The sequence below is a fragment of the Rhinatrema bivittatum genome, chromosome 5, assembly GCF_901001135.1.
Source record: "Rhinatrema bivittatum chromosome 5, aRhiBiv1.1, whole genome shotgun sequence".
In the NCBI taxonomy this organism is placed as follows: Eukaryota; Metazoa; Chordata; class Amphibia; order Gymnophiona; family Rhinatrematidae; genus Rhinatrema; species Rhinatrema bivittatum.
The window spans coordinates 29,048,755-29,073,874 of NC_042619.1; the positions used below are offsets into that span (position 1 = coordinate 29,048,755).

Below are 25,120 nucleotides of genomic sequence, written 5' to 3' on the forward strand. Positions count from 1 at the left end.
TATATCGGATGTCACTGGTTCAGTTGTGCGGTCTAGTCAAACCCTATCACCTCCCCAACAGTTTTGAGCCCAAATTTGTCTCCTTTATGAGACTATTGTTCAGTTTAATCAAAGTGGATGGAGGCTCGAATTCTCCTTTCTTAATACAGAGAGAGCGTCAGCACGGCTGCTCCCATTCAGGGATCTTAAACTTTCCCCTCTATCAAACCTTTACTTTGTAAGTTAAAAAAAAAAAAGAGAGAGAGAATCTCTCTGGAACCTCTTGGCCAGGGTGTGAGGCTTTGAAGGACTCAGCGCAAGCTGCTGATGTTACAGACTGTCAAACGCTTCTGAAACAATGCCCTCTGCTTGTATGAAGCGGAGGAGGCATAAAACCTCTTTTCCTGGGAAACTGGAAAAGTCTGCAGCCTCTTGAGCTGCCAGGTAGCCATGAGTGAAATATAGTAGGAGTTTTTCTAGAGAATAATGCTATTTGTTAACAGAACTGAAAGGGAACATTAGATAAGGTTAAAAGAAGATTGTAGAGTTGGCAGTGGTTTTTATCAAGTCTTTCAGGGAGCAAATGCTAACAAATAAATTTAGTTTTATCAACATTGTGACATAAAAATGCTATGTAAGGTAAGATCCCCTTCATTTACTCCTAGAGACGTTTCAGAGAATTTTACTGGAGGTTTTCTGGAACAGCAAGCGTTAGCTAACACAGTGTGCTTTGCATTTGTCTTTAGTGATTGACCTAAGGCTTCAGCCCGTGCAGAAATGATTGGACTCTGATGAGCGTCTCTCTTAGAGACAGGTTGGTAGCACAGAGAAGGCTGCGATGCTGGATGGAGCGTGTTTTATATATCTGTTTCTAAATGCATGATGACTCCTGAAGGTTCGGAAAGAGATTATCAAAATTTTCTTTCATGACTCTGCCTATTGAAAGCTTTGACTCTAGAAGCTACCACCCAGGAAAGAGATCTAGGCGTCATAGTGGATAATATTTTGAAATCGTCGGCTCAGTGTGCTGCAGCAGTCAAAAAAGCAAACAGAATGTTAGGCATTATTAAGAAGGGAATGGTTAACAAAACAGAAAATGTCATAATGCCTCTGATCGCTCCATGGTGAGACTTGCCAGGTTCTTATGGCCTGGATTGGCCACTGTTGGAAACAGTCTGCTGGGCTTGATGAACCGTTGGTCTGACCCAGTATGGCATATTCTTATGTTCTTATGTTTTAATTCTGGTTGCTGCATCTCAAAAAAGATATAGTTGCAATGGAGAAGATACAGAGAAGGGCAACCAAAATGATAAAGGGGATGGAACAGTTCCATTATGAGGAAAGGCTAAAGAGATTAGGGCTGTTCAGCTTGGAGAAGAGATGGTTGAGGGGGGATATGATAGAGGTCTTTAAAATAATGAGAGGTCTTGAATGAGTAGATGTGAATCGGTTATTTACACTTTCAGATAATAGAAGGACTAGGGGGTACTCCATGAAGTTAGCAAGTAGTACATTTAAGACTAATCGGAGAAAATTCTTTTTCACTCAACGCACAATAAAGCTCTGGAATTTGTTGCCAGAGGATGTGGTTAGTGCAGTTAGTGTAGCTGGGTTCAAAAAGGTTTAGATAAGTTCTTGGAGGAGAAGTCCATTAACTGCTATTAATCAAGTTTACTTAGGGAATAGCCACTGCTATTAATTGCATCAGTAGCATGGGATCTTAGTGTTTGGATAATTGCCAGGTTCTTGTGGCCTGGTTTGGCCTCTGTTGGAAACAGGATGCTGGGCTTGATGGACCCTTGGTCTGACCCAGCATGGCAATTTCTTATGTTTTTATGTCTTTAAGTCATAGCCCAAACTCATTTTCTGGTGGATTCCAATAATTTCATGTGGATGGCATGATTCTTCAGCTACTGCATGACACATCAAATCCATTTGCGGAGTTGAAAATTTTTTCTTGGGAATAAAGCCTGTGCTTCCTAAAGAATATTTAGAGGAGTCAGAGAAACACCTTCCTGACAGAATCCCTGCTTTCTCCTCTATCAAAGTATCAGCTGATGTACAGCAGACAGGAACTAAACCTACTCACTTGCTAGTTTCAACAATATGCAGACGTTTTCTCGTGATACAGCAGGAAAAACAAATGTTGTACATTATCAACAACTCAAGAATATCCCAGAATACATTTTGAGAGAAGGGCTAAGGACAGACATGTCTAAAAGCCTGTATCCTCCTCTGATCCTGAAAGGCCCTGGTAGTCGGTGTTCAGTGCAAGGTCCTGGATGGAATCACTGCTACCAATGTGCTTGTAAAACATTTGAGGTATCAAACTGAGAAGCACTTTTACACAGGGTCCTAGGTTCAAACCTCTTTTTGACTTTATAAACAACCTGTTTTCTATATTGTCAGTTGATTTCTCCACTGTCTTTTTATTTGGGTTTAAGTATCAGTTTCAAAAGAAATATGCTTTGTGTCTTGCAAATTTCCTGTCCGACACAATGCAAACCGGCTTTTGTGAAAAGCAGGAAAAAGAATCTCTGGCTCTGGGTTGGAGAATGCTCCTCCCTATTTTTCTATTTCTTGCCTACTTCAAGATTCAAATTTGAAAAGAAGCATTATAGCATGACTAGTTGAATACTATGTGGGATTCCCTGGAGGCAGCTATTTGTTCCCCTCCTCCCCAGCCCAATCCCAGACCTCTCCCCACCCCCCACCCCCAGTCGCCCCAGCCCGATCCTAGCATGCTCTTCACCTTCTCCCCAGGACACTCCAGCTCCCCCTCCCATAATCTCCATCCCAGATACTTCCGCGTTCTCTCCTCCTACCCCCAATTCCAACCTGACCCAACCTGAGCAATCTTGCTGCTTTCCCCCCCAACTACCTATCTAGTAATATAACAGCACAGTAAATGATGGTAGATAAAGACCAAAATAGTCCATCCAGTCTGCCCAGGAAGGTGTTGCCTGCTCCTCGCCAGTTGCACAGACCTCTTTCCCAGACTGCACACCACTGTGGTTCCATCTGGTTCCACGGTTCTCTGGTTTTCCCCTGTGTCCCCCGCCCAACAACCCGTGCACCCGCTCTGCGCGTAGACTCTCAGCAGCAGGTGGAGGGCGCACGTGCAGTAGCGTAAGTATTCACAGCCCACCAATCTCCTCGCCTCATCGGAGCATTATGCCAGTAACTTGGGACTTAGCGCATACACTCTGAGCTACATACCTAGCTTGGAAAGTTACAGGCGTTACGTCCCAAACTCCGCATGCCACATTCCTCAGGGGCCAACACGTGTATCCGCCAGTCCACGACAAACGCTGCTTTGGGCTAAGCGTATTTTATAGACACATATCTATACATACACCATGACTGATTCACAACATTGAAACAAGCAAAACAAAATAAGCTACAGGATAATAATCTTCCGTACTTTGTAAAATTGTAGGCGTTAGGTAAATATTTTTCTTACGTTTTCGGAATTGTACATGCAATCTCCCTTTCTTAATATTTTGTTTTCGTACTGAGTAAAGGCATAAGCTAGTATTTTACTTACCAATCAAAGTCATTATGATCATTTTGCGCTTCCCCCCAGAAGTACAGAAATATCATAGAGAGGCAAAATGCCCCTACCAGCACAAGGAAGAATATGTATTCCCTCTGGAAAGAAAAAGAAAAAAAAAAGATCTCGCTACAGACTGCTCAAAATCAGACTTTTGAATCGGGGTAGAAAAGAACATGCACAGAAAAGATTTCTTTGCTCTGGTCACAGGACTGGCCCCTCACCCAGGCCTAGAGCACAGAGATGGGTCCCCCTGAATGCACAGGAAAAAAAAAGGATAACAAACAAGCAAAAACAAGGCGACACTTTGTTATTGGATTGACTTGCTACACTTCTTGACTAGCTTTTGGGAGCTGGCACTGCCCTCCTGAGGTCCCAACAGAGTAAGCAAAAAACAAAAAAATGGCCTTGCCAGAAAGGAGAAGTAAATCATAAGATGCATTGTGTGAAGGGGGAAAGGGGGATTTTCACGCACGAGTCCAAAACTGCACACCGATGGGCTCAAACCAAATAGGGCCAGCACCACCAAGTGTGCAAACCCCTGCACCAGCACAGGGCAGCAGTTTCTCGGCAGCTTCGGAGGGATAAGTCCCTTTTTCGGGCAGGAAGGAGGAGAATCCCCAGCATCGCTCCTTTTTTTTTTTTTTTTTGAACAGTAAGGCAGGAGGAAAGGCAGGGGATTCACCCAGCAGGCATTTCTGAAGGGAGGCTGGCAGCTAGATCCCAAGACAGGGAGACTTTAATCAGAACTTACCAGGAGGAAGACTAAGCAAGATATCAGGCTGAGGGGAAGGATTTTTAATATCAGGGCTGGCAGGGAGGAAGGCTGGGAGAGAGGGAGATGGGGTGCAGGGTACAGGTTGGGAGACAGATGGGCTGTTTTGGGGTTGGTTTTTTTTTTTAACATTGAGGCTCGCGGGAAGGGGTTTGGAGAGGGGCGTGGGCTGTGGTGAAGATTTTTTTTTATGTTGGGGCTTGCAGATGAGAGTTGGGAGCCACATGGGCTGTTGGGAAGTTTTTAAATATCAGGTTGGGAGGGATATAGGCTGCAGGGGAAGCTTTTTTTGTATATCTGGATTTTTTTTAATTTAAAGAACAGGGAGAGAGGGAGGGAAGGAGGATGGATAGCTGCAGGGGCTTTTCTTCCCATGTATAATGTGGGGAAGGAGAGAGGAATGGATTGTACTTTTTTTAAACAGGATCTAGCCAGTTGGTGCCCGATTTTTAGCCCTACCCAGCTAAGCTTAACCATGGAAAACTTTGACCGGCTAGATTTAGGTGAATTTTCAGCTGAAAATCTAGCCGGCTTGGCTCAGCTGACAATTACCCTAAAAACAACCAGCTAAAATTATCCAGTTATCTTACCCGCTCAGTGGCAGTTTGAATATGTATCCCATTGCTTGTCCCTGCTGAAAACCTCTCTCTCTCACCATTAACAATGGTCCCCCAGTGGTGGAATGAAGGAAATCCAACAGGTCTGGCGCTTATCGCACAGTCTGAAAATGTTATTGCAATTTGCACTACCTTAGCTCTTCACATAGGTAATTAGTGCAAATTGTGATAAACTGTGTATTAGCATAAAACACACCCCTTTTGCTATCGCATGCGATAGTTATCACATTTTGATAAATCCAGGCCTAAGTTAGCTGGAAAAGTAGCTCCTCCCATGAATGCCCCTGCCCCACCCACTAGTTAACCAGATATTTAGCTGGAGAAATAGTTATCCGTCTAAGTGGCAGCCACTGAATGTGACCAAATATTGAAACAGTGCCACTTAGCCGGATAAGTTTGAAGGGTGACCCTGCTGGTTGAATCACTTGAGGACTGACTGACATTCACTAGAACCCCAACCTCTAGACTTCTACTGCAAATTGCAACTTGCAGACAGTGCAGGACTTGTAAGCCAGCGCACACCAGCCGGCCCTTACACTGACTGCACTGCAGCTGTTCACGGAGCTGACACTTCCCCTGTTCAGGTGAGCTGAGAGAGGGACTGGGCGGGAGAGGTCTCTGAAGGGGGGAATGGAGATAAGCTTAGGAAAGGGGAAAAGTCCAGGAGAAGGAAGGGAAGGAAAGCGAAGGTCAACAGGGGAAGAGGAGTCTGCTATGTTGTGAAGTCTCTGTTCAGTAGAACCAGGTACCCTTGTTGGGGTTTAGTAACAAGGGGTCCTCATGATTCAGTACCTGGAAGTCTCTATGTATAATGGCTTATGGAACCCTTATATGTCAGGAGACTCTAGTGCTGGAATTGTGTACAGAGAAGCAAGGGGATGAGCGAACATCTCACCAAGCCAGCTCCAGAACCAGCATGGAAAGTTCCAGCTACTCCCCCTGCTCCTAGGCTGGGCTTGCTTATTCTCCCTTGGGGGCCAATGCAGTGTAACCATCAGAACCTCCTTCCTCCAAGAGCCACTCCTGATGTTTACTTCAGCTGAATGTGAGTAATCAGACCTTGAAATACTGGATACCGAGAAGGATGCAGGACTTCGTAGACGAAATATCTGGAATGTGATTTAGACCCATCCGTTAGCTCAGAGAAGGGACTCAGCCCACTGCTGTATACAGCTCTGATGTTCTTGTCAATTTGGACCTTAGCTATTCATATAACTGATGTGGGTAGATTTTTTAATCGCCTTCTCTACTTACAACTGAAGGCAATTTATAATTTAAGTGACATCATTGTAACCTATGACAGCTTTTCTCCAAAACATATCTTGTACTGGAGCAAGGGCCTTGGCCCAGTTCTCCACCTTTTGGGGGATGTGCCAGTGCCATGTGGTGGCTGCACATTAAGAGGGTAATTTTCAGTGGCATGCATACGCGAGCGGCTGAGGCGTCTAGCTTTAAGGCTGTGTTTTATAAAGCGTGTGGCGCCGCCAGTCGCGCAATTTGTAAAACACCGCATCTCTTCGCCCCACCTGCTTGTGTCGGTACTTTTATAAAAGTGCACGCAGGAGATAACCCTCAGCTTAGGAGGGTGGACCTCCGCTTACGAAAATATTTCCCTGTGCACGTATTTTTAATCACCAGCTCGCTGACACCTCTACCAGTTCACCAAGACCCTCCACCGATTCACCCTCACCCCCCCCCCCCACCAGCACTCAGTCCAGACGTCCCATCCAAAAACTGTAGACAAAATACAAGAGCGATTTAATTCCCGCCACTTGAACAGCAGATCTAAAAGCGGGCATGAGAGGTCTAGAACGGGTAGATGTGAATCGGTTATTTACTCTTTCGGATAGTAGAAAGACTAGGGGGCACTCCATGAAGTTAGCATGGGGCACATTTAAGACTAATCGGAGAAAGTTCTTTTTTACCTAACGCATTATTAAACTCTGGAATTTGTTGCCAGAGGATGTGGTTAGTGCAGTTAGTATAGCTGTGTTTAAAAAAGTATTGGATAAGTTCTTGGAGGAGAAGTCCATTACCTGCTATTAAGTTCACTTAGAGAATAGCCACTGCCATTAGCAATGGTTACATGGAATAGACTTAGTTTTTGGGTACTTGCCAGGTTCTTATGGCCTGGATTGGCCACTGTTGGAAACAGGATGCTGGGCTTGATGGACCCTTGGTCTGACCCAGTATGGCATGTTCTTATGTTCCTACAAAAGCTGCGCTTACACCGCTTACTTGAACCTGAACTTCCAAACCCCATCCTGGAACGTCCTCAAAATGCCCTCTTTTATTTACTCGCATAGAAGGAGCGCAAAATGGTACTTGCGACCTTCTGAAAATTTGCTTAGAGCTACTCGCGTGCATCTATCCCGATTTTACCTGCGCAGCCCCCACATAACGCTGGAAACCGACCCCCTAAAAGCTGTCGCTGAGATGACCGAGCACACGCCCTGCTCCTACCTTCTCGCAGCACCATTCTCCCGGCTCTGTCTTTTCCCGCTGGTATCGCTTCCAGCGGCAGCTGTACAGCCCGGCCAGTAAGGAGACGAACGGCTGGTGTTCATAGCGCTGCAGGAGTCGCCGATGCACAACCTTCAGCTTCCCCAGCCTCAGGCTCTTCAGGCTGGTGGAGGTGCTGCCCATCTGTAGTGATTTACATCATTCTCCACCCCCCTGCAATGAGAAGGCAGAAGAACATTCAGATTTCAGAAAGCATTGCCCAAACAAACCCTCAGCTCCTCGGGCAAGGGCCAGCCAGGTGCAAGCCGCTGTCTGCACAGTGGGTTCCAACCCCGGTGCAGTCACTGAGTTCTTGTAATGGATCAGATGCAAGGTTGTCCTCTCACTGGACAGGGAGACTTTCCACTCTATGGCTGGCTAAAACCACCCCCCCTAAGTAGCCCACACAAATCCAAGCCCTGAAATGAGCTCAGTCCGGTGAAAGTCGTGGTAGGTTCCATTTTTTTTCCAATTTATTTTATTTATTTATTTTAATTTAAAAACATTTCTATACCATCTTTCAAAAGCGAAATCGCTCACCAAAACGGTTTACAAAACTAAACATAAAAAAATTAGAGAAAAATAAAAATAAAAATAATTAACAACTAAATTAGATAAATAAAGTAAAATGAACTAAAATATAAATAAACTATACAAACAGAATAGAAGATAAAGCAAGAATGAAAAAGCAAGAAAATACAATAAATTCAATTAAACCCTAAATCTAATAAAATCTCTTAATAATAATTAAAATTAACTATGCTCAATTTTTTTTTTTTACAAATAAAGCATAGGGGCGACTTAATAGCTTCCAAACCACCGGCTCCACAGTGAACAGATTTATAACAGAGGCACATTACAGCAGTAAATGAATCTCCTCACTCTTACTCAAAAAATAAATAAGTCACTCCATCTCACAATGCTAGGCGGCGTACAGACTAAAATATTCATAAAAATGATTCCCTTTTCTGGCAACCCAGTACAGTTCATTCTCTAAGTTAGTGCAATGCTTCCTTTCCTCCTAGAGTTGAGATAAATGCTGAGACTTCCAATGAAGCAGATTTTCCTTTCCTGGGACTCCATAGTGCGCCTAATGGCTTCCCTGGAATAGATGGACTATTGACCTAGGAGTGGAAAATTCAATATGCTCTTTCCATTGGAAAAGTTGCATCAATCTGCTTTTGTACCGGGCCAACTACCACAGACCTCTCGTTTGTCTCAGCTATTTTCTCTCTGCCCATACTGCACCTTGACATGTTTTTGGCTATATTTTTATGCACTGCAAGTCTTGCCCTTTATACTCCCACAGGCAGATTTTAAAAGTGTTGCTCACGCAAAAAACGGACCCATACACATGTATGTGGGCCGCCCGTAAGCAACGCAAATTTTAAGAAGCTGCGAAGTACGCATGTACCTACCCGTGCGTATGTCAAGAACAGTTACACGTATAACACTGAATTTTAGAAAATCGGACTATGCTGCACATCATCCGCATGTGGAGCAAATCTGGAGATCTCAAGTTTTAGGGATGTCAGGACAGCATGAGGGTAGTTTACTGGATGAAGAACCAGAGGAGTCCTTCAAGACTACTGAACTACCATATATACTTGGGAGAGACAGAGAAGTTGAACTGTAATAAAGAGAATAGGTCTCTATATATATATATATATATATATCTACCACTGTAAGAGGGGCACTTTCAGCTCAGGGTGGGTTTGATTCATAAGAACCTTATCCAAACCTTTTTAAACCCAGTTACACTAACTGCCGTAACCACATCCTCTGGCAATGAATCACAGAGCCTAATTATGCGCCGAGTGAAAAAGAATTTTCTCCGATTTGCATTAAATGTGCTACTTGCTAACTTCATGGCGTGCCCCCTAGTGCTATTATTGCCTGAGATACATTTACTTGTTCAAGTCCTTCATTCCCACCCCCATAGCCAGGATGCAAGGGGTCTGTAGCGCACCAATGTAACACCGCACGCCCCCCAAACCCACCCTGTGATGAAAGTGCCCCTCTTACAGTGGTAGATATATCTAGTGTCATATTGCCTCCCCCCCCCCCCCCCCCCCCCCCCCGTAAGGACTTGATAAAATTGGATTTCCCCTTGTGTGAGTATATGCGCATAAAAGCCGCTATACACCTACTGGCAATACGCGCGGGACAATTGCCTCTTAAGATCACGCGCACATATACGCACAGCAGGTGTATTTTAAATGATATGCATGCAGAATATAAAATATCAGCACATCCCGGCTCGCGTGCCGTTATGCGCATTTATGCGTGCATGCAAATCATTTTTTAAATTAGCCGGGAAATGTTACTCTGCTTGGCACTCTCATTCATTAGTCACAGAATCCATTTGTATCTGTGCAGCTTTTTTAACATAAGAGATCACAGGTTCTGAGGCCAGGCAGGGTCACATGAACTTCTTTACTATGTCTCCCAACAAGCATTTGCAGCCTATCTTACAGAACTGCTCCCCATCCACCTCGTCCCACGCGTCCTCCCTTTCTGCTCCCGTTCCTTGCCTCTCTCTCTCGCCTTTTAGGTGAAATCATCAAAAGTAGTAAGATCAGGAAGCTGTTAAAACTGGATATAAAGACTGGAAGCCCACTGACAACCATTTGCTCAAAGTGCACTTATAGCAGGAGATGTACCTAAATGACACACGAAATCCAGCACTTACTGCTATTACACCGCTCCCCCACGCTCCTGTCCAGCACTTACTGCTATTACACCGCTCCCCCAGGCTCCTGTCCAGCACTTACTGCTATTACACCGCTCCCCCACGCTCCTGTCCAGCACTTACTGCTATTTCACTGCTCCCCCAAGCTCCTTTCCAGCACTTAATGCTATTACACCGCTCCTCTACGCTCCTGTCCAGCACTTACTGCTATGTCCAGCACTTACTGCTATTACACCGCTCCCCCACGCTCCTGTCCAGCACTTACTGCTATTACACTGCTCCCCCAGGCACCTGTCCAGCACTTACTGCTATTATACCGCTCCCCCACGCTCCTTTCTAGCACTTACTGCAATTACACTGCTCCCCCACGCTCCTGTCCAGCACTTACTGCTATTACACCACTCCCCCAGGCTCCTGTCCAGCACTTACTGCTATTATACTGCTCCCCCAAGCTCCTTTTCAGCACTTAATGCTATTACACCGCTCCTCTACGCTCCTGTCCAGCACTTACTGCTATTACACCGCTCCCCCACGCTCCTGTCCAGCACTTACTGCTATTACACCGCTCCCCCACACTCCTGTCCAGCACTTACTGCTATTATACCGCTTGCCCACGCTCCTGTCCAGCACTAACTGCTATTATACTGCTCCCTCACTCTCCTGTCCAGTACTTACTGCTATTACACCACTCCCCCAGGCTCCTGTCCAGCACTTACTGCTATTATACCGCTCCCCCACACTCCTGTCCAGCACTTAATGCTATTACACCGCTCCCTCATGCTCCTGTCCAGCACTTACTGCTATTATACTGCCCCCCCCCCACGCTCCTGCCCAGCACTTACTGCTATTACACCCCTCCCCCACGCTCCTGCCCAGCACTTACTGCTATTACACCGCTCCCCCATGCTCCTGTCCAGCACTTACTGCTATTACACCATTCCCCCAGGCTCCTGTCCAGCACTTACTGCTATTACACCGCTCCCCCAGGCTCCTGTCCAGCACTTACTGCTATTACACCACTCCCCCAGGCTCCTGTCCAGCACTTACTGCTATTACACCGCTCCCCAGGCTCCTGTCCAGCACTTAATGCTATTACACCGCTCCCCCACGCTCCTGTCCAGCACTTACTGCTATTACACCGCTCCCTCACGCTCCTGTCCAGCACTTACTGCTATTACACCGCTCCCCCACGCTCCTGTCCAGCACTTACTGCTATTACACCGCTCCCTCACGCTCCTGTCCAGCACTTACTGCTATTACACCGCTCCCCCACGCTCCTGTCCAGTACTTACTGCTATTACACCGCTCCTTCACGCTCCTGTCCAGCACTTACTGCTATTGCACTGCTCCTCTACGCTCCTTTCCCATGACTTTTTCTAGCTCTTTAGTGTCAAAAGGGTTTTTCAAAACAGGCTTTACTTTCTTTCCTAAGGCTTCATCATGTCACATGCCAGCTGTCCTCTAACCTGAGCGCTCTTGATTTATGGCCGATTGAGACTGAATTTCCCTGTGTCAGCAGAGTTTTAAAAAATATCAATAGGCTTTAATTTAGGAAACCGAGAAGGTGCAATAAGGAAGCAGCTAAAGATCATGCGTGACTCTCGTCCGTAAGCAACTTTTAGCCAAAGGAAAGCCACCCCTTATCCCTGGGATCGAACGATAAGAAACGAACCTGCACTTTGGGATCTGCAGGGTACTTCCTAGTGACCTGGGCTGGCTGCTGTTGGAGGCAGCTTGCCATGCTCGATGAACCTTTGCTTTGACCCAACTTGGTACATCTTATGTTCTTAAAATTTCCAAACAATAGTTGCTTTCATAGCTTTCGTATTACTGCTATGTTGTTCGTACCAATATAGGTGTGTTGTGCAAGTTTTTAAAATTATTCTTTATTATTTTTATGGCCTGGTAGCTTTGACAGTTTATGTCTGAGCTTCCAGCAAAAGCAGACTCTACTACAATGTGGCTCAGGTATTGTGAGCCCTCATATTCAGCTCCCGGGATTTTATCTGCTTTTTAGCCCTTCCCCGGGCTAAGCATTGCAGCAGCTGTCCTTTGCAAATAGGTGGAGCTCACAGCACCGTTTGGAGCCTGCTACCAGAGTGCTCTAGAGTGAGCCAGCAGTCATTGCTGGTGCACCATGGCTAGGACTGCCTATTAGGTCTTGCGATCCCAGCCCTGGTGAACCTGAAGATAAGGGAGCAGATCCAGGAATGAAGCCCAGATCTCCTGCATAATGGTATATAGCAGTGTTGATGAGCAATTGGGCCAATCCATATCATTCAACTATCTCAAGCCATTGGACCAATCCATATCTTTCAAATATAGCATGGTGAGCATGCATCCTCCATTTTACATACAATGTTACACTATAAAGCACCTGCGCATTTTAATCCAAGCATCTTCTCACCTCCCCTCCTCTATCTATTGCCTTTAATATTGAGGATATTATTCAAGTTATTTACTCCAGTAAATATTTATTTGCCTGGGTAAATTGGCCTGGCTGAAAATTGCCCTTTTCCTCCCAGATAAAAGTTTTGTGTGGGCTTCCACAACACATGCACTTTTAGTTGGCGTCACCAAAGGCAGGGAACACAGTTGGATAGGAATGCAACATACATGAAGTGGATGTTTCAAATCTACGTTTATTGCTTTCCAGCACATTTTTGCCTGCACAAAAAGAGGTGTAAAGCCAGCAGGGGTCTTGTATGTGCGGGCAGTACCCAAGTAGCTTCCCATTGAAAATTAACTAGAAGGTCTGCCAGTGTTAGACGTGCTTCCTGGAAATTGCCCCTTACGTATGCCCGGAGAAGCCAGTTCTCAAAGCGAATTTCATGGGTAAGATGTGTCTTATCCAGGGCTGGTGCTTTATCATGTCTTGCTACAAACCCCCTTGTGACCTCCGTTTGTTGAGCTGCTCCTACCTGTACACCTTCTCTTCCATTATTAAATCCTGCTCTGCGCATTGGTTTACAGGGCCACATGCCTGAAATGGCCTTCCTGAGTTGCTGTATCTTGCTCCTTCTTTGGTCGTATTCAAGTCTTTCTTAAATACCCATCTCTCTGAGATTGATTTTAAGTCCCCAAACCCCGGCTCTGCCAAGAACGACTGGGCAAAACCCAACAGGATGAGGCTCAGAAGAGTGCTGTGCCAGAGCAAATACTACCAAGGAAGGGAGCACTGGCTGCAGCCACTACCACCAGTAAAAGGGAGTGCTATACTGGAGCTATTGCCAATAGGCAACTTGGGGGGAGCATGAACGAAGGTTTGCCTAGGGTACTCAACACTCTTGCACCAGCCCTGGTTTTAACAGACTGTCTGAAGATTGCCCATCCTTGATGCAACTAAAAATCCACGTGTTCCACTTTTAGCTACATTTGAGAGGCGGCAGTCCTGGAAGAGAGTGTGTTTAGATCAAGAAGGGGTGAAAAATATGCATAAGATGGTATTTTCAGATCTCCACACAGACTTTTCAAGCCAAATTCTAACCACACAAAAAGCAGGTTGCAAGATGTTACTAAGTATACTTTCTACCTTGACAAGTTTCAAAGAGAAAGCACATGCATGCCTTCACTTTGAGAATTGATGCAAAACCTGCTGGTATAAAGGTGCATATGGTCTTTCACCCGGCATGCACAGTTTCAATTCCCCCCCCCCCCCCCCCCCCCCTCCATAAGGTGCATGCAGATGTACAATGTGACAGCCACAACTGTAGAGAAGCAGGAGAAAATTCTCTCCCCCCTTTCACCAAGGTCAAATTTTGGTCAGCAAACAAAGGGTTAAATCTCCGAATCTATAATTTGTAACTGCTTCTTACATTTATAGTTTCTGCGAGGAATGTCTGTAATCACATAACGTGTTATTTCATATAGAAACATAGAAACAGAGAAATGACGGCAGAAAAAGACCAAATGGCCCATCCAGTCTGCCCAGCAAGCTCCCACACTTATTTTCCCATACTTATCTGTTTCACTGACCACTAATTTCAGGGTCCTTGTTGGTAATTGTTTGATTCGAATTTCCTGCCACCCCCTGCCGTTGATGCAGAGAGTAATGTTGGAGTTGCATCAAAAGTGAATCTTAGGGCTTAATGGTTGAGGGTAGTAACCGCCGCATCAAGCAAGTTACCCCCATGCTTGTTTACCCAGACTGCACAGATCAATGCCTTGTTGGATGTTGTCTGAATGTAAATCCTCTTTTCCACCTGTCGTTGAAGCAGAGAGCAATGTTGGAGTTGCATTAACCGTGTGAATGCTTATTGAGTAAGGGTAGTAATCTCCAGGTAGTAGATACCATGCCAGCAAGCCACCCCCATGCCTCTTCTCTTCATTCCCATCCTCTAGCCTTTATGGATCCACAGGGGTAGATTTTCAAAGGGGTACGCGCGTGCCCCCCCGAAAACCTACCCCAAACCCCCCCGTACGCGCGTCCCCCCCGAAAACCTACCCCAAACCCCCCCTGTGCGCGTCGAGCCTATTTTGCATAGGCTCGGCGGCGCGCGCAAGCCCCGGGACGCACGTAAGTCCCAGGGCTTGCATGGAGAGGCGTGCCGGGGGCGTGGCGGGGGCGTGGTGGTCATGACGTGGCGATTCGGGGGCGGCGGCGCGGGCGTGGTTTTCGCCCGGGGGTGTTCCGGGGGCGTGGCCGCGCCCCCCGGAACAGCCCCCGGGTCGGGTGATGACGTGCCAGCAGCCCGCTGGCGAGTGCAGATTTACATCTGCCTCCGGCAGGCGTAAATCCGGCGATAAAGGTAGGGGGGGTTTAGATAGGGCCGGGGGGGTGGGTTAGGTAGGGGAAGGGAGGGGAAGGTGAGGGGAGGGCGAAAGAAAGTTCCCTCTGAGGCCGCTCTGATTTTGGAGCGGCCTCGGAGGGAATGGAGGCAGGCTGTGCGGCTCGGCGTGCACAGGCTGCCCAAAATCAGCAGCCTTGTGCGCGCCAATCCCGGATTTTAATGGATATGCGCGGCTACGCACGTATCTATTGAAATCCCGTGTACTCTTGTTCGCGCCTGGTGCGCGAACAAAAGTACAAGCTCGCACAAAATTATAAAATCTACCCCACAGTGTTTATCCCATGCCCCTTTTGGAAGTTTTAGTCTTCACCACTTCCTCCAGAAGGGCGTTCCAGGCATCCACCACCCTCTCCATGAAGAAATACTTCCTGACATTGGTTCTAAGTCTTCCTCCCTAGAGTTTCAAATCGTGATCCCTAGTTCTACTGATTTTTTTTCAAACGGAAAAGGTTTGTTGTTTACCATCGATCATTAAAACCTTTCAATTATCTGAAAGTCTGTATCATATCACCCCTGCTCCTCCTTTCCTCCAGGGTGTACATATTTAGGTTCTTCAATCTCTCCTCATAAGTCATTTTATGAAGACCATCCACCTTTTTGGTCACCTTTCTCTGGACTGCCTCCATCCTGTCTCTGTCTCTTTGGAGATACGGTCTCCAGAACTGAACACAGTACTCCAGGTGAGGCCTCACCAAGGCCCTGTACAAGGGGATCATCACTTCCTTTCTCTTACTCGATATTCCTCTCTCTATGCAGCCCAGCATTCTTCTGGCTTTAACTATCGCCTTGTCACATTGTTTCACCGACTTCAGATCGATAGACACTATCACCTCAAGGTCTCTCTCCTGCTCCGTGCACATCAGCCCTTCACCCCCCATCAAATACAGTTCTTTCGGATTTCCACACCCCATATGCATGACTCTGCACTTCTTGGCATTGAATCTCAGCTGCCATATCTTCAACCACTCTTCCAGCTTCCTCTAAACCCATCTCATTCTCTCCACTCCTTCCGGAACTCCTTTCATGCTGGCTGCAGAGGCAGAACCACTCAGCACCTGTCCTCACACCCAACCAGCACAAAATGACAAATCTCTTACCCAAAGGAATATCACTGACAACTCCCTAGGATTTACACATAAAGACAGTGTACTTAGCTGAGCCGATGCTATCTGCACACCCTCAATGGATTTTTCTTGCTTTATACACTTCAGTCCACACCATGCTTGTCTCCAGATTGCTTTATTTACAAGGTCCTTCTTCGGTATGAAATCCGAATGGTATAGTGCAGTTACCAAAGCATCTGGAACTACGCAACCAGGAGAACTTTACAGAAGAACTCTTGCATTCAAAACTCAAGGCAGTCTACTCTAGGTGAAATTATCCTGTTGACTGGACTATAAGTTATACACCCAAGCACTCTGTAAGCTTGCTTAACCTGGAGAGAGCTATCTGCTGGTATCAAGTTCATATGCATCTTGCACAGCTGTGACAACTGCAGAGTGGTGACTTCAGTGTCAGGGAAATGAAAGTCACATTGGCATAACTGACTGATGCTGCTGACACAGAATGGATGATTCCTGCAGCAGCGAGGAACCCACTGAATTAGACATCATTGTCCAGGCAACAGGACACGTTCGCCTGGTTGTGCCAAAAGCCATCTTGAATTTTGAATATGAGAACTCCTTTTTAATGCCAATGAACCTTTAATGGGATGATCTCAACCAAGAGAACATTCATTCGTTTGTATAGTTGTAGACAAAGTTCACCAATTTTCACTCGGGAGAGTTCTACAGACCTGCCAATATTCTCACATGATCATGTGGCATAAATCCAGGCGCTGCAGCATGGCACAAAATGGATTTTTGGTATACAAGATATTTGCATTCTATAGTTAACTCTGTCTGATGAAATTAGAACTTAGGAACATAAGATATTGACATGCTGGGTCAGACCAAGGGTCCATCAAGCCCAGCATCCTGTTTCCAACAGAGGCCAAACCAGGCCACAAAGAACCTGGCAAATACCCAAACACTGAGAAGATCCCATGCTACTGATGCCAGTAATAGCAGAGGCCATTCCCTAAGTCAACTTGATTAATAGCAGTTAATGGACTTCTCCTCCAAGAACTTATCAAAACCTTTTTTAAACCCAGCTACACTAACTGCATTAACCACATCCTCTGGCAACAAATTCCAGAGCTTAATTGGACATTGAGCGAAAAAGAATTTTCTCCAATTAGTCTTAAATGTGCTACTTACTAACTGATTAGGAAATCACAGAACAGGCAAAAGCACCTGTAAAACAATGGCAGCACTGACATAATGTGACCTTTATCATCACAAGGACAGTGGTGAATCTGTAGCAATTTGGTGATACCAGATAGTTGGCACAGGACAACCATGCTCAGTGCCACAGTGAATGGCGTGGCTCTACAGTATATCAAGTACATTTCCAGACGTCTAACTGCACTCTGCCCTAGACTTACTGTACAGAAATCCATAGAGAATCATTTTCAAAGGCATTTTCCCCAGATAAACTGCCCTCGCTGTCGCTAAAAGCAAGGGTGGCTTTCAGAACCTGTTTACTCTTAGCCACACTGAAGAGAGCAAATGTTGCTTACCTGATGTAACAGGTGTTCTCACAGGACAGCAGGATGTTAGTCCTCACAAATGGGTGACATCGAGGATGGAGCCCTGTACGGAAAACTTTTCTGTCAAAGTTTCAACAAGCTTTGACTGACACTGGCACACTGGGTGCACTGAGCATGCCCAGCCTGCAATTATCCCTGTGAGCCACAGGTGTCTCCCTCAGTCTCGTCTTATAGCTAAAAAGCGCAAGCGAAACTAAAAGTATACAGACCCAACTCCGCGGGGTGGCGGGCGGGTTTCGTGAGGACTAACATCCTGCTGTCCTGTGAGAACACCTGTTACATCAGGTAAGCAACATTTGCTTTCTCACAGGACAAGCAGGATGGTAGTCCTCACAAATGGGTGAGTACCGAGCTGAGGATGCCCGGGAATGCACCAGATACACCGCAGATGCGCAAAGGCGTAACGACTGAGGTGGAAATGGGAACGGAGGGCATCCGCAACACCATAATGGGTTCGTGGAAGGATGTTGGGTAGTGAATTGAAAAAGTAAGAGTAGGCGGACTGGCCAAACATGGAGCATGCCGGCTAGTCAAATGTAAGCAATAATAGGCTGCGAAGGTATGGAGAGGACTCCAGGCTGCAACCTGATAAAAAAGTACAAGCAGCAGTAACCAAAGGGAAGCTGTTAAGGCTAAGACGGACACAACAGTATGTGGATACCCACAGTGTTGTAGTGAAATGTCTGCTTGTTGGTAGGAAAGGAAATATAGACCACTTAATCAGAAGGATTAGGTCTGTGTGGCCACTGGAAGTAGCAGCTTGACCCTTGCATGAAGGAAAGAGTCAAGTGGAATTCACATGGAATGCAGTGCAATGTAGATAGAATGTAAGCGCAGCATTACTGTCCAGGAATGTGGAAAACCCAGTCTCTCCCTAGGGCGAGAGAGAGAGGTTAGGAAAAATTAATAGAGTATTTCCTGAGGAAAGGAGATACAACATCTACCTGAAAAGGATAGAAAGTTGAATGCGTAGAACTACTCAGTGGCAGAGGAACGGAGTCAGGTGAGTATGGAAAGAGTGCATAACTCACGGACCCTGCTGGCAGGAATGACATTAAGAGGGAAAGAAGTTCCCTTGCCAAACTGTGGAAGAGAGGAATGGAAAGGCTCAAACGTAGAATGTATGAGACTTATAAGGAGAATATATATGTTCATTCCGTGATTAGAGAAATAGAGGCGGCTTGATCAGTGGATAATCCATGGTAAGCCGACTCAGAGAGGATTATCGAAAACGGGAATCCAACTCCCAAAACGATACACCTCCTAAGAGAAAGGTGTATCTATGTGGAGGATGTCTGGAGAACAGAATCCGAGGGAGTAAGAAAAAATGGTGGAAAAGTAAAAGGGGTAATACCTCTTTTTTTTTTTTTTTTTTTTTTTTAGCGTCAGGAGGTAAAGCCTGCCATATTAAACGGCAAGATTTATGTTTAGAAGGTTTTGTGATGCTACCAGAACCTAAGAACATCAGTAAGTCTATGATTTGGGACTGACTGGTGAGAGAATAAAAGGTTACTGATATGATGGATTGAGAAGTATGGGAAAGCATACTGATCTCAGTCAGGGAGTGGGGAAAAGAATACTGAACCCCATCCCAGTTCAACATTAGAAGAATGCTGGCTACGAGAGGCAGCAGAAGAGATATATTGAAGAGGCCTTTGATGGAAGAAAAGGCATCTAAGGGAACGCATAGGAAACATGTGCAGGGAGCAGAACCTGTGCATCGTATGGAATGATGCAGACGCCGAGGAAAGTTTAGTTAAACTCAGCGTTAAAAGATTTGCCCTGTACACATGTAATTGAGACCATTCGAGAGGATAGAACCTACGTGGAGAAGGTCTGATAGAGCGTTCATTAAATCTCTTAGATATGTGGCCCAAGGACGCATGAAGTGAACAAGGGCCAAGGGTAGAGCTGCGCAGCTGTCTAGCAGAGCAGCTAAGAGGTAATGCGTGCTTATGAGTTGGAAAGCACATTGTCCCTATGCTGTCTGTCTGTATGCACAAAGAATTGTTGCAAAAGCAGTATTGGAAGGCATAAGGGCATAACTCATGGGTGCAACGTCCAGGAAGTTTATGAGAAACTATGCTGGAGTGCAATAGATGCATAATGGGTTGACAGCTTTCAGGAGAAACTTTATAACCCTAAGGAATTGCGAGCATGAGTCGAAGGAGACTAGGTCCTAGTTCGAACTGGGATAAGAATCAGGGACGAAAGCAATGAAACCACTTAGGTCCATTGAGTATAGAATGTCACTGAATATAACCCATAGCAGTTTTGAATTATGAGAAAAATGCATAGTGGGAAGAAACCCCATAGCCCAACCATGAAAAGTTGAAAGGCTGAGGTTATGGAAAATATGCGCAGGGACATATAACAATGTATCAGAATGTCTGTGCGCATGCTGGACAAGAGGGTCTTAAGACTGTGGTGTCCAGAAGTGTTACAGAAGGGATTTATGGCAGTGACAGTAATCCCAGTTAGTAAATGTATAGTGAGTCCTGAAAAAAGTGAGAGCTCCTTGCATGTACTGAAAGTGGTTAGCAGTAGTCTATGCAAGGAAAGTGAATGATGTTACACTCCGCAGAGAAAACAGCATTCACCAACAGTGATGCAAGAGACAGTTCACTTACCGAAGCTGGTGCCAGAGGCAGAGCTTGGGGTTGTAATGTTGACTCACCATAAAGCACATAGAAACATTAAAATAATGTACTTACTGCAGTATGGAGTGATGGTAACCAAAGATACCATTGTACCTGTGACGTCTAAAGAAAGTTGGATTTTCTTAGGTCCAGGATGTGCGGAGAGTAACTATTTTCTGTTAAAAGAAAGAATAGTGCAATTAAAACTCCCCAACCCCCCTTCCTTCTCCCCTCTGCACTTCGTAGCGCCTGGGGGAGTGTACCGGGACTTTGGTACAAGGTGGGGTGGCCGCTCTGATATCTGACCAGATGGGAGACCAGGAGGTGTCCCAATGGAGGATATCATGTAGGCTCCCGCAGGAGTGTGAGCGGTAAGTGGTACCCGCATTTCTGTATGCTGTACAAGGAGACACTGAGACCTGTGGCCAGGCCTCAAGGTGGACTTGTACATGGGGCAATGGTTGCTGAATCTCATGTTTAGCAGATCAGCCAATGCAGCTGGACCTTGGTTGGGAGGGAACCAAGAGTCAGAGCATTGGTCGACACAGGGACTTGTTACTGACAAGAGAAGAAGCCCTGCTACAATCCCAAGAAGATAGAGGGGTTCTCCTGATATTATAGCTAACATAGCGATATGTGACACTAATACAGTTCTAAAAGGCACATGACCCAGAACTTTTCGAACCACGGTCCGAATGGGAGAACACAACTCTATGGGAATGCCGCCGAAGCGGGTACTTACCATCCGACGTGGATCGCCGCAAGACGAGCCGGTGAAGATTGTTGACTCCGACGGTCTCCGGAGTCCTCGAGGGTAAGGCCGGGGACGTAAACGTCCATCTCGCTCTGAAACCCGGTATGGTGGCACAGGTACAGAGGAGACAGGCCAGGCGTGAGTGGCGTTTAGACTGCTAAGTGTAACAGATGGCCATAGTCCCACACCACTTGACGGTGGGGCACGCCAGGAACAGAGGAGCCCTAACGGAACTCATGTTCCCTTCCCTCGTCACAGCGGCTCAATGTGTCGTGACGCCAATGCAGAAGCTGTCGGACCTGGATCCGGAAGTTCTGGATCACCAAGGACTGCCAAAACTGTAGGAACAGTGCTGATGGCAGTGGTGATGTCGCTCTGCCCGAGCGTTGTCCAGCCTGGAGAAGGATGGCACCGATGTGCTGGATGGCGTCAGCGGCGGACGATCACGATGTCGGCGATGATGGGTGCCACGGTGCTCGGCCCGGTCTTTCCCCAGCGCCGAGATGGAAGCCCTCGTCGTCCTGGAAGGCGATCGATGACGAACTGTCAGCACGCCTGCTCTGCTCCTGACACAATGGAGTGTCTTCAGCTAATACGGGGCTTAAAAAGAACCCAAAGCGTGGAGCAATGTGAGGAGGCGAGGGTATTATGTGGCGGTGCTATGTCGGTATTGACGATATTGAAGGCAACCTAAGGGGCTTCGAGGATATCATCAAAATGGGTATGAAAAATCGTCGATGACTGGCCAGGAGAATGATGACAGTGACGGGCACTGACAGCAGTGGCATAGGTATCTTTGAAACGATGTGGAATCGAATAATCGAAAAACATTGCCGTTATTGAAAAAGATACCGGCATCGACTGAGTCGAAGTCGAATCAATAGGGCGTCAAGGACACCGAAGGAAAACGGAGGTGTCGAGGGCATCGATGCATGGAGGCGGGCATTTATGCCGTTTGTGGCATGGCCACGGGCATCAACTATAGGGCCACAGACGTTGACGGTATCGATTTGGACAGACTCAGATTTCCAAGTGTACATGGCATCGGTGCCCCAGACACGTGTGTCGGTGGCATCGATATGGACACGTATGGAATCGATGGCATGGATCTCCCAGTCGATGAATTCCATCCCGGCATCATCGCCAGTCCTGGAATCGGCATGGGCATCGATGCCAGCCATAAGGCTGGCATTGGCATCAACGCCCATCCACGGAATCGAGCCGGCATGGATACCCACCGATGGGACCCACCTGGGCATCGAATTTCACCGATGGGAGCAGCCTGGCATCGACTGCCCTCGATGGATGCATTCTAACATAGATGCCCATGGATGAAACACCTGGGCATCGGTGTCCATCGATGCAAAAGGACCTGGTGCCGATGCCATCGACGGACGGCCATCCGGCACCAATGCCATCGACGGACAAGCCATCCGGCACCGATGTCCATCGATGGGGACCATCTGGCACAGATGTCCACCGATGGGGACCATCCGGCATTGATGCCCACCGACGAATCGATGTGGCACCGATGCCCACCGATGGAAAAGGGCTGGACATCGGTGGGGAGGATGGGGCATCGATGGCATCCCCAAAAGGGGGGGTGGCATCGATGAAGTGACCCTGGGATCGTTAAAAAGTGTCTCGGGCAGCGGTGGCGGCGACCCGAGTATGCATGGCAGTGACTAACAGCGTGTGCGTCAATGGCATGCATCCGGGTAGGGACGGCACCGAGGAAGCCCAAGGAAAAAAACAGTGCGTAGGAGGAAAAAGCCTGGTAGCACTGAAAAGCAAAAAACATGGATAAAGGCATCAGGGCACCGTGGGGGGAGGGGCGCTGATGACATATAAAAGCCCAGGGCGGTTTAGGAGGGTCCCGGTGTAGCGATAGGGTATCGACTGCGTGAGGGTACCAGGGAACGAAGGACTTGAAGCTACAGAGGTCCTAAAGTTAAGGAAAAAATCCCTACCCCACTAGCATAAGCAAGCAGAGTGTCACAGAGATACTTATTTATTTATTTATTTATTTCGGATTTTTATATACCGACATTCTCAATACAAGTATCGAATCAGGTCGGTTTACATATAACAAAACTTTCGCACAAAAGGCGTTACATGGAACAGCGTTTCTTAACATATAACGTATAACATATTGCATTTAGCATATAACCTATAACATATGGATATTAATAATAGATTAAATTAAATATTACATAGATAATAATAATAAAATAATAGTAACTCGTCAACAGGACGTAGGTGAAAGATACTTGCAAGCTGTTTAAAGCTAACTGAAAAATGGGGGAAGGGAAGGCTTCAGTCAGTTAACAGCCTTAAGATAGTGACAGGAACCGACCGAAAAATAAGAATTAGTACTCACCGAGCGTCGTAAAAACGTACGCGGAGGGAGACCTGTGCAGGGAAAAGTGTTTTTTGAAGTGAAAAGTTAAGTGTTTCCATGAGGTAATTAGTTAAAAAATCCTCACAGAGCTCCAACCGCTATGCTGACTGCAGAGCGGAAAAAAGAAGACTGAGGGAGACACCTGTGGCTCACAGGGATAATTGCAGGCTGGGCATGCTCAGTGCACCCAGTGTGCCAGTGTCAGTCAAAGCTTGTTGAAACTTTGACAGAAAAGTTTTCCGTACAGGGCTCCATCCTCCATGTCACCCATTTGTGAGGACTACCATCCTGCTTGTCCTGTGAGAAAGGGTGCACCCAGGAAGAGGGAGATTTCCAAATATACGTGAGCCATTTTCTGCCCACGCAATTTAAAAAAAAAAAATTATATGGCAAGAATTTCTAATTAAACATGAAACAAAATCATCCATGACGAAAACCATCACATGGGAAAAGAAAAAAAAAAAGAATTTTTTTTCCATGAAATGCAAATTAAAGGCCCAATTTTAACAGGAGGAACCTGAGTAAAGGAAAAACAAACTAAGAGGAAATGAATAGATTCCATTATCAGACTGACATTAAGCCGACTTGTTGACACCCAGCTAGTTACATAATGAGTTTAAATCTGTCTTATCTCGAAGGACAGACGCTGAACGAGTAACCAAACACTAATCTTCACTGTTGGATAGAAACGATTTGAACCACCTGAGGGCAGTACCTGCAGTGCTGATGTTCCCTAGGTGCTGGGTCAAGGGACTGTGATCGAAGGATCCCAGTAATATTAGGATGGAGTCTCCACCTTGATCTGCATTTAGATGGATCACATTGGGGACAGATTCAGCGCTGTGGGCCTTTCCTGAAACAGGATTGACGGGAGTGTAAGATGTTCCCCTCTTCAAGGAAGTCGAGGAATTGGAAGTAGAGTACTTTATAACCCAATAGTGCATTTACGATCACATGTCCTATTTTATCAGCAGAAAGCCTCATGTTTGTGGCTTCTGGTATATCCACAATGTCAGGCAGATTCTGTTCCCAATCATAGCTGACGGGGGGGTAGCGTGATGAATTTAAAAAATAGCCATCATTAGCGTTGGCCAGTGTTTATGTGTCTCTTCATTATCGGTTAAATGACCAGATTAATCAACACCTTCCAATCAATACCGTCACTCTCCATTGATAATCTCCTGAACAGATATCTGTAATGCATCAGCAGCATAGCATCAAATGACACCATCTCCAAAAAAAAATCAGGTAAACTCCAGATCTACTTTCCAAATAATGAAGGGGAATATGCATGACTAATTCCCTCCTGTCTGATTAATAATAGTGATCAAATGCTGGCTAAGTTAGCAGCCACGAGAGAAGGCGGCAGCTGTCAGTGGATAGAAAGCAGGCATATTTCCTTAAGTATTATCATCTGGAAGGGCTACAGAATGAAAAGAATTTGGGCAGAGGAATGAGGTACAATTAGGCCTGTCAACTCCTATGGAAAAACATGGCGACTTCCCAGACTCCAAGCTTCCATTCACACACCCTCCCCTCACTCCATTCCAACCCTCCCACTCCCCGAGACCCCAAAATAAAATAAATTCACTTCATCTCTTCTCTACTACTACTTAATATTTCTATAGTAATATTAGGCATACTGATGAGTGTGCCTGAACGGAAAACCAACATGGAGAAAGACAAATGCCCCAGAATTCTCTGCTTAGCCTACCTTGGCTGAATGAACTCTAAGGGCCAGATTTTAAAACTTATGCGTGGGCATAGA

At 46.2% G+C, this 25,120-nt stretch overlaps 1 protein-coding gene across 1 annotated transcript in view; it reads right to left on the bottom strand.

Moving 5' to 3' along the window:
* The window catches only part of GDPD4 (glycerophosphodiester phosphodiesterase domain containing 4), a 161,614-nt gene that overhangs the window by 79,486 nt on the left and 57,008 nt on the right, over positions 1–25,120 (bottom strand). The window contains exons 2-3 of the mRNA XM_029602177.1: positions 7,388–7,600; positions 3,527–3,630 (exon numbers count right to left, since the gene is read on the bottom strand). Coding sequence (XP_029458037.1) covers positions 3,527–3,630; positions 7,388–7,570 — 287 coding nt within the window. The 5' untranslated portion in view covers positions 7,571–7,600. The remainder of the gene's footprint in view (positions 1–3,526; positions 3,631–7,387; positions 7,601–25,120) is intronic.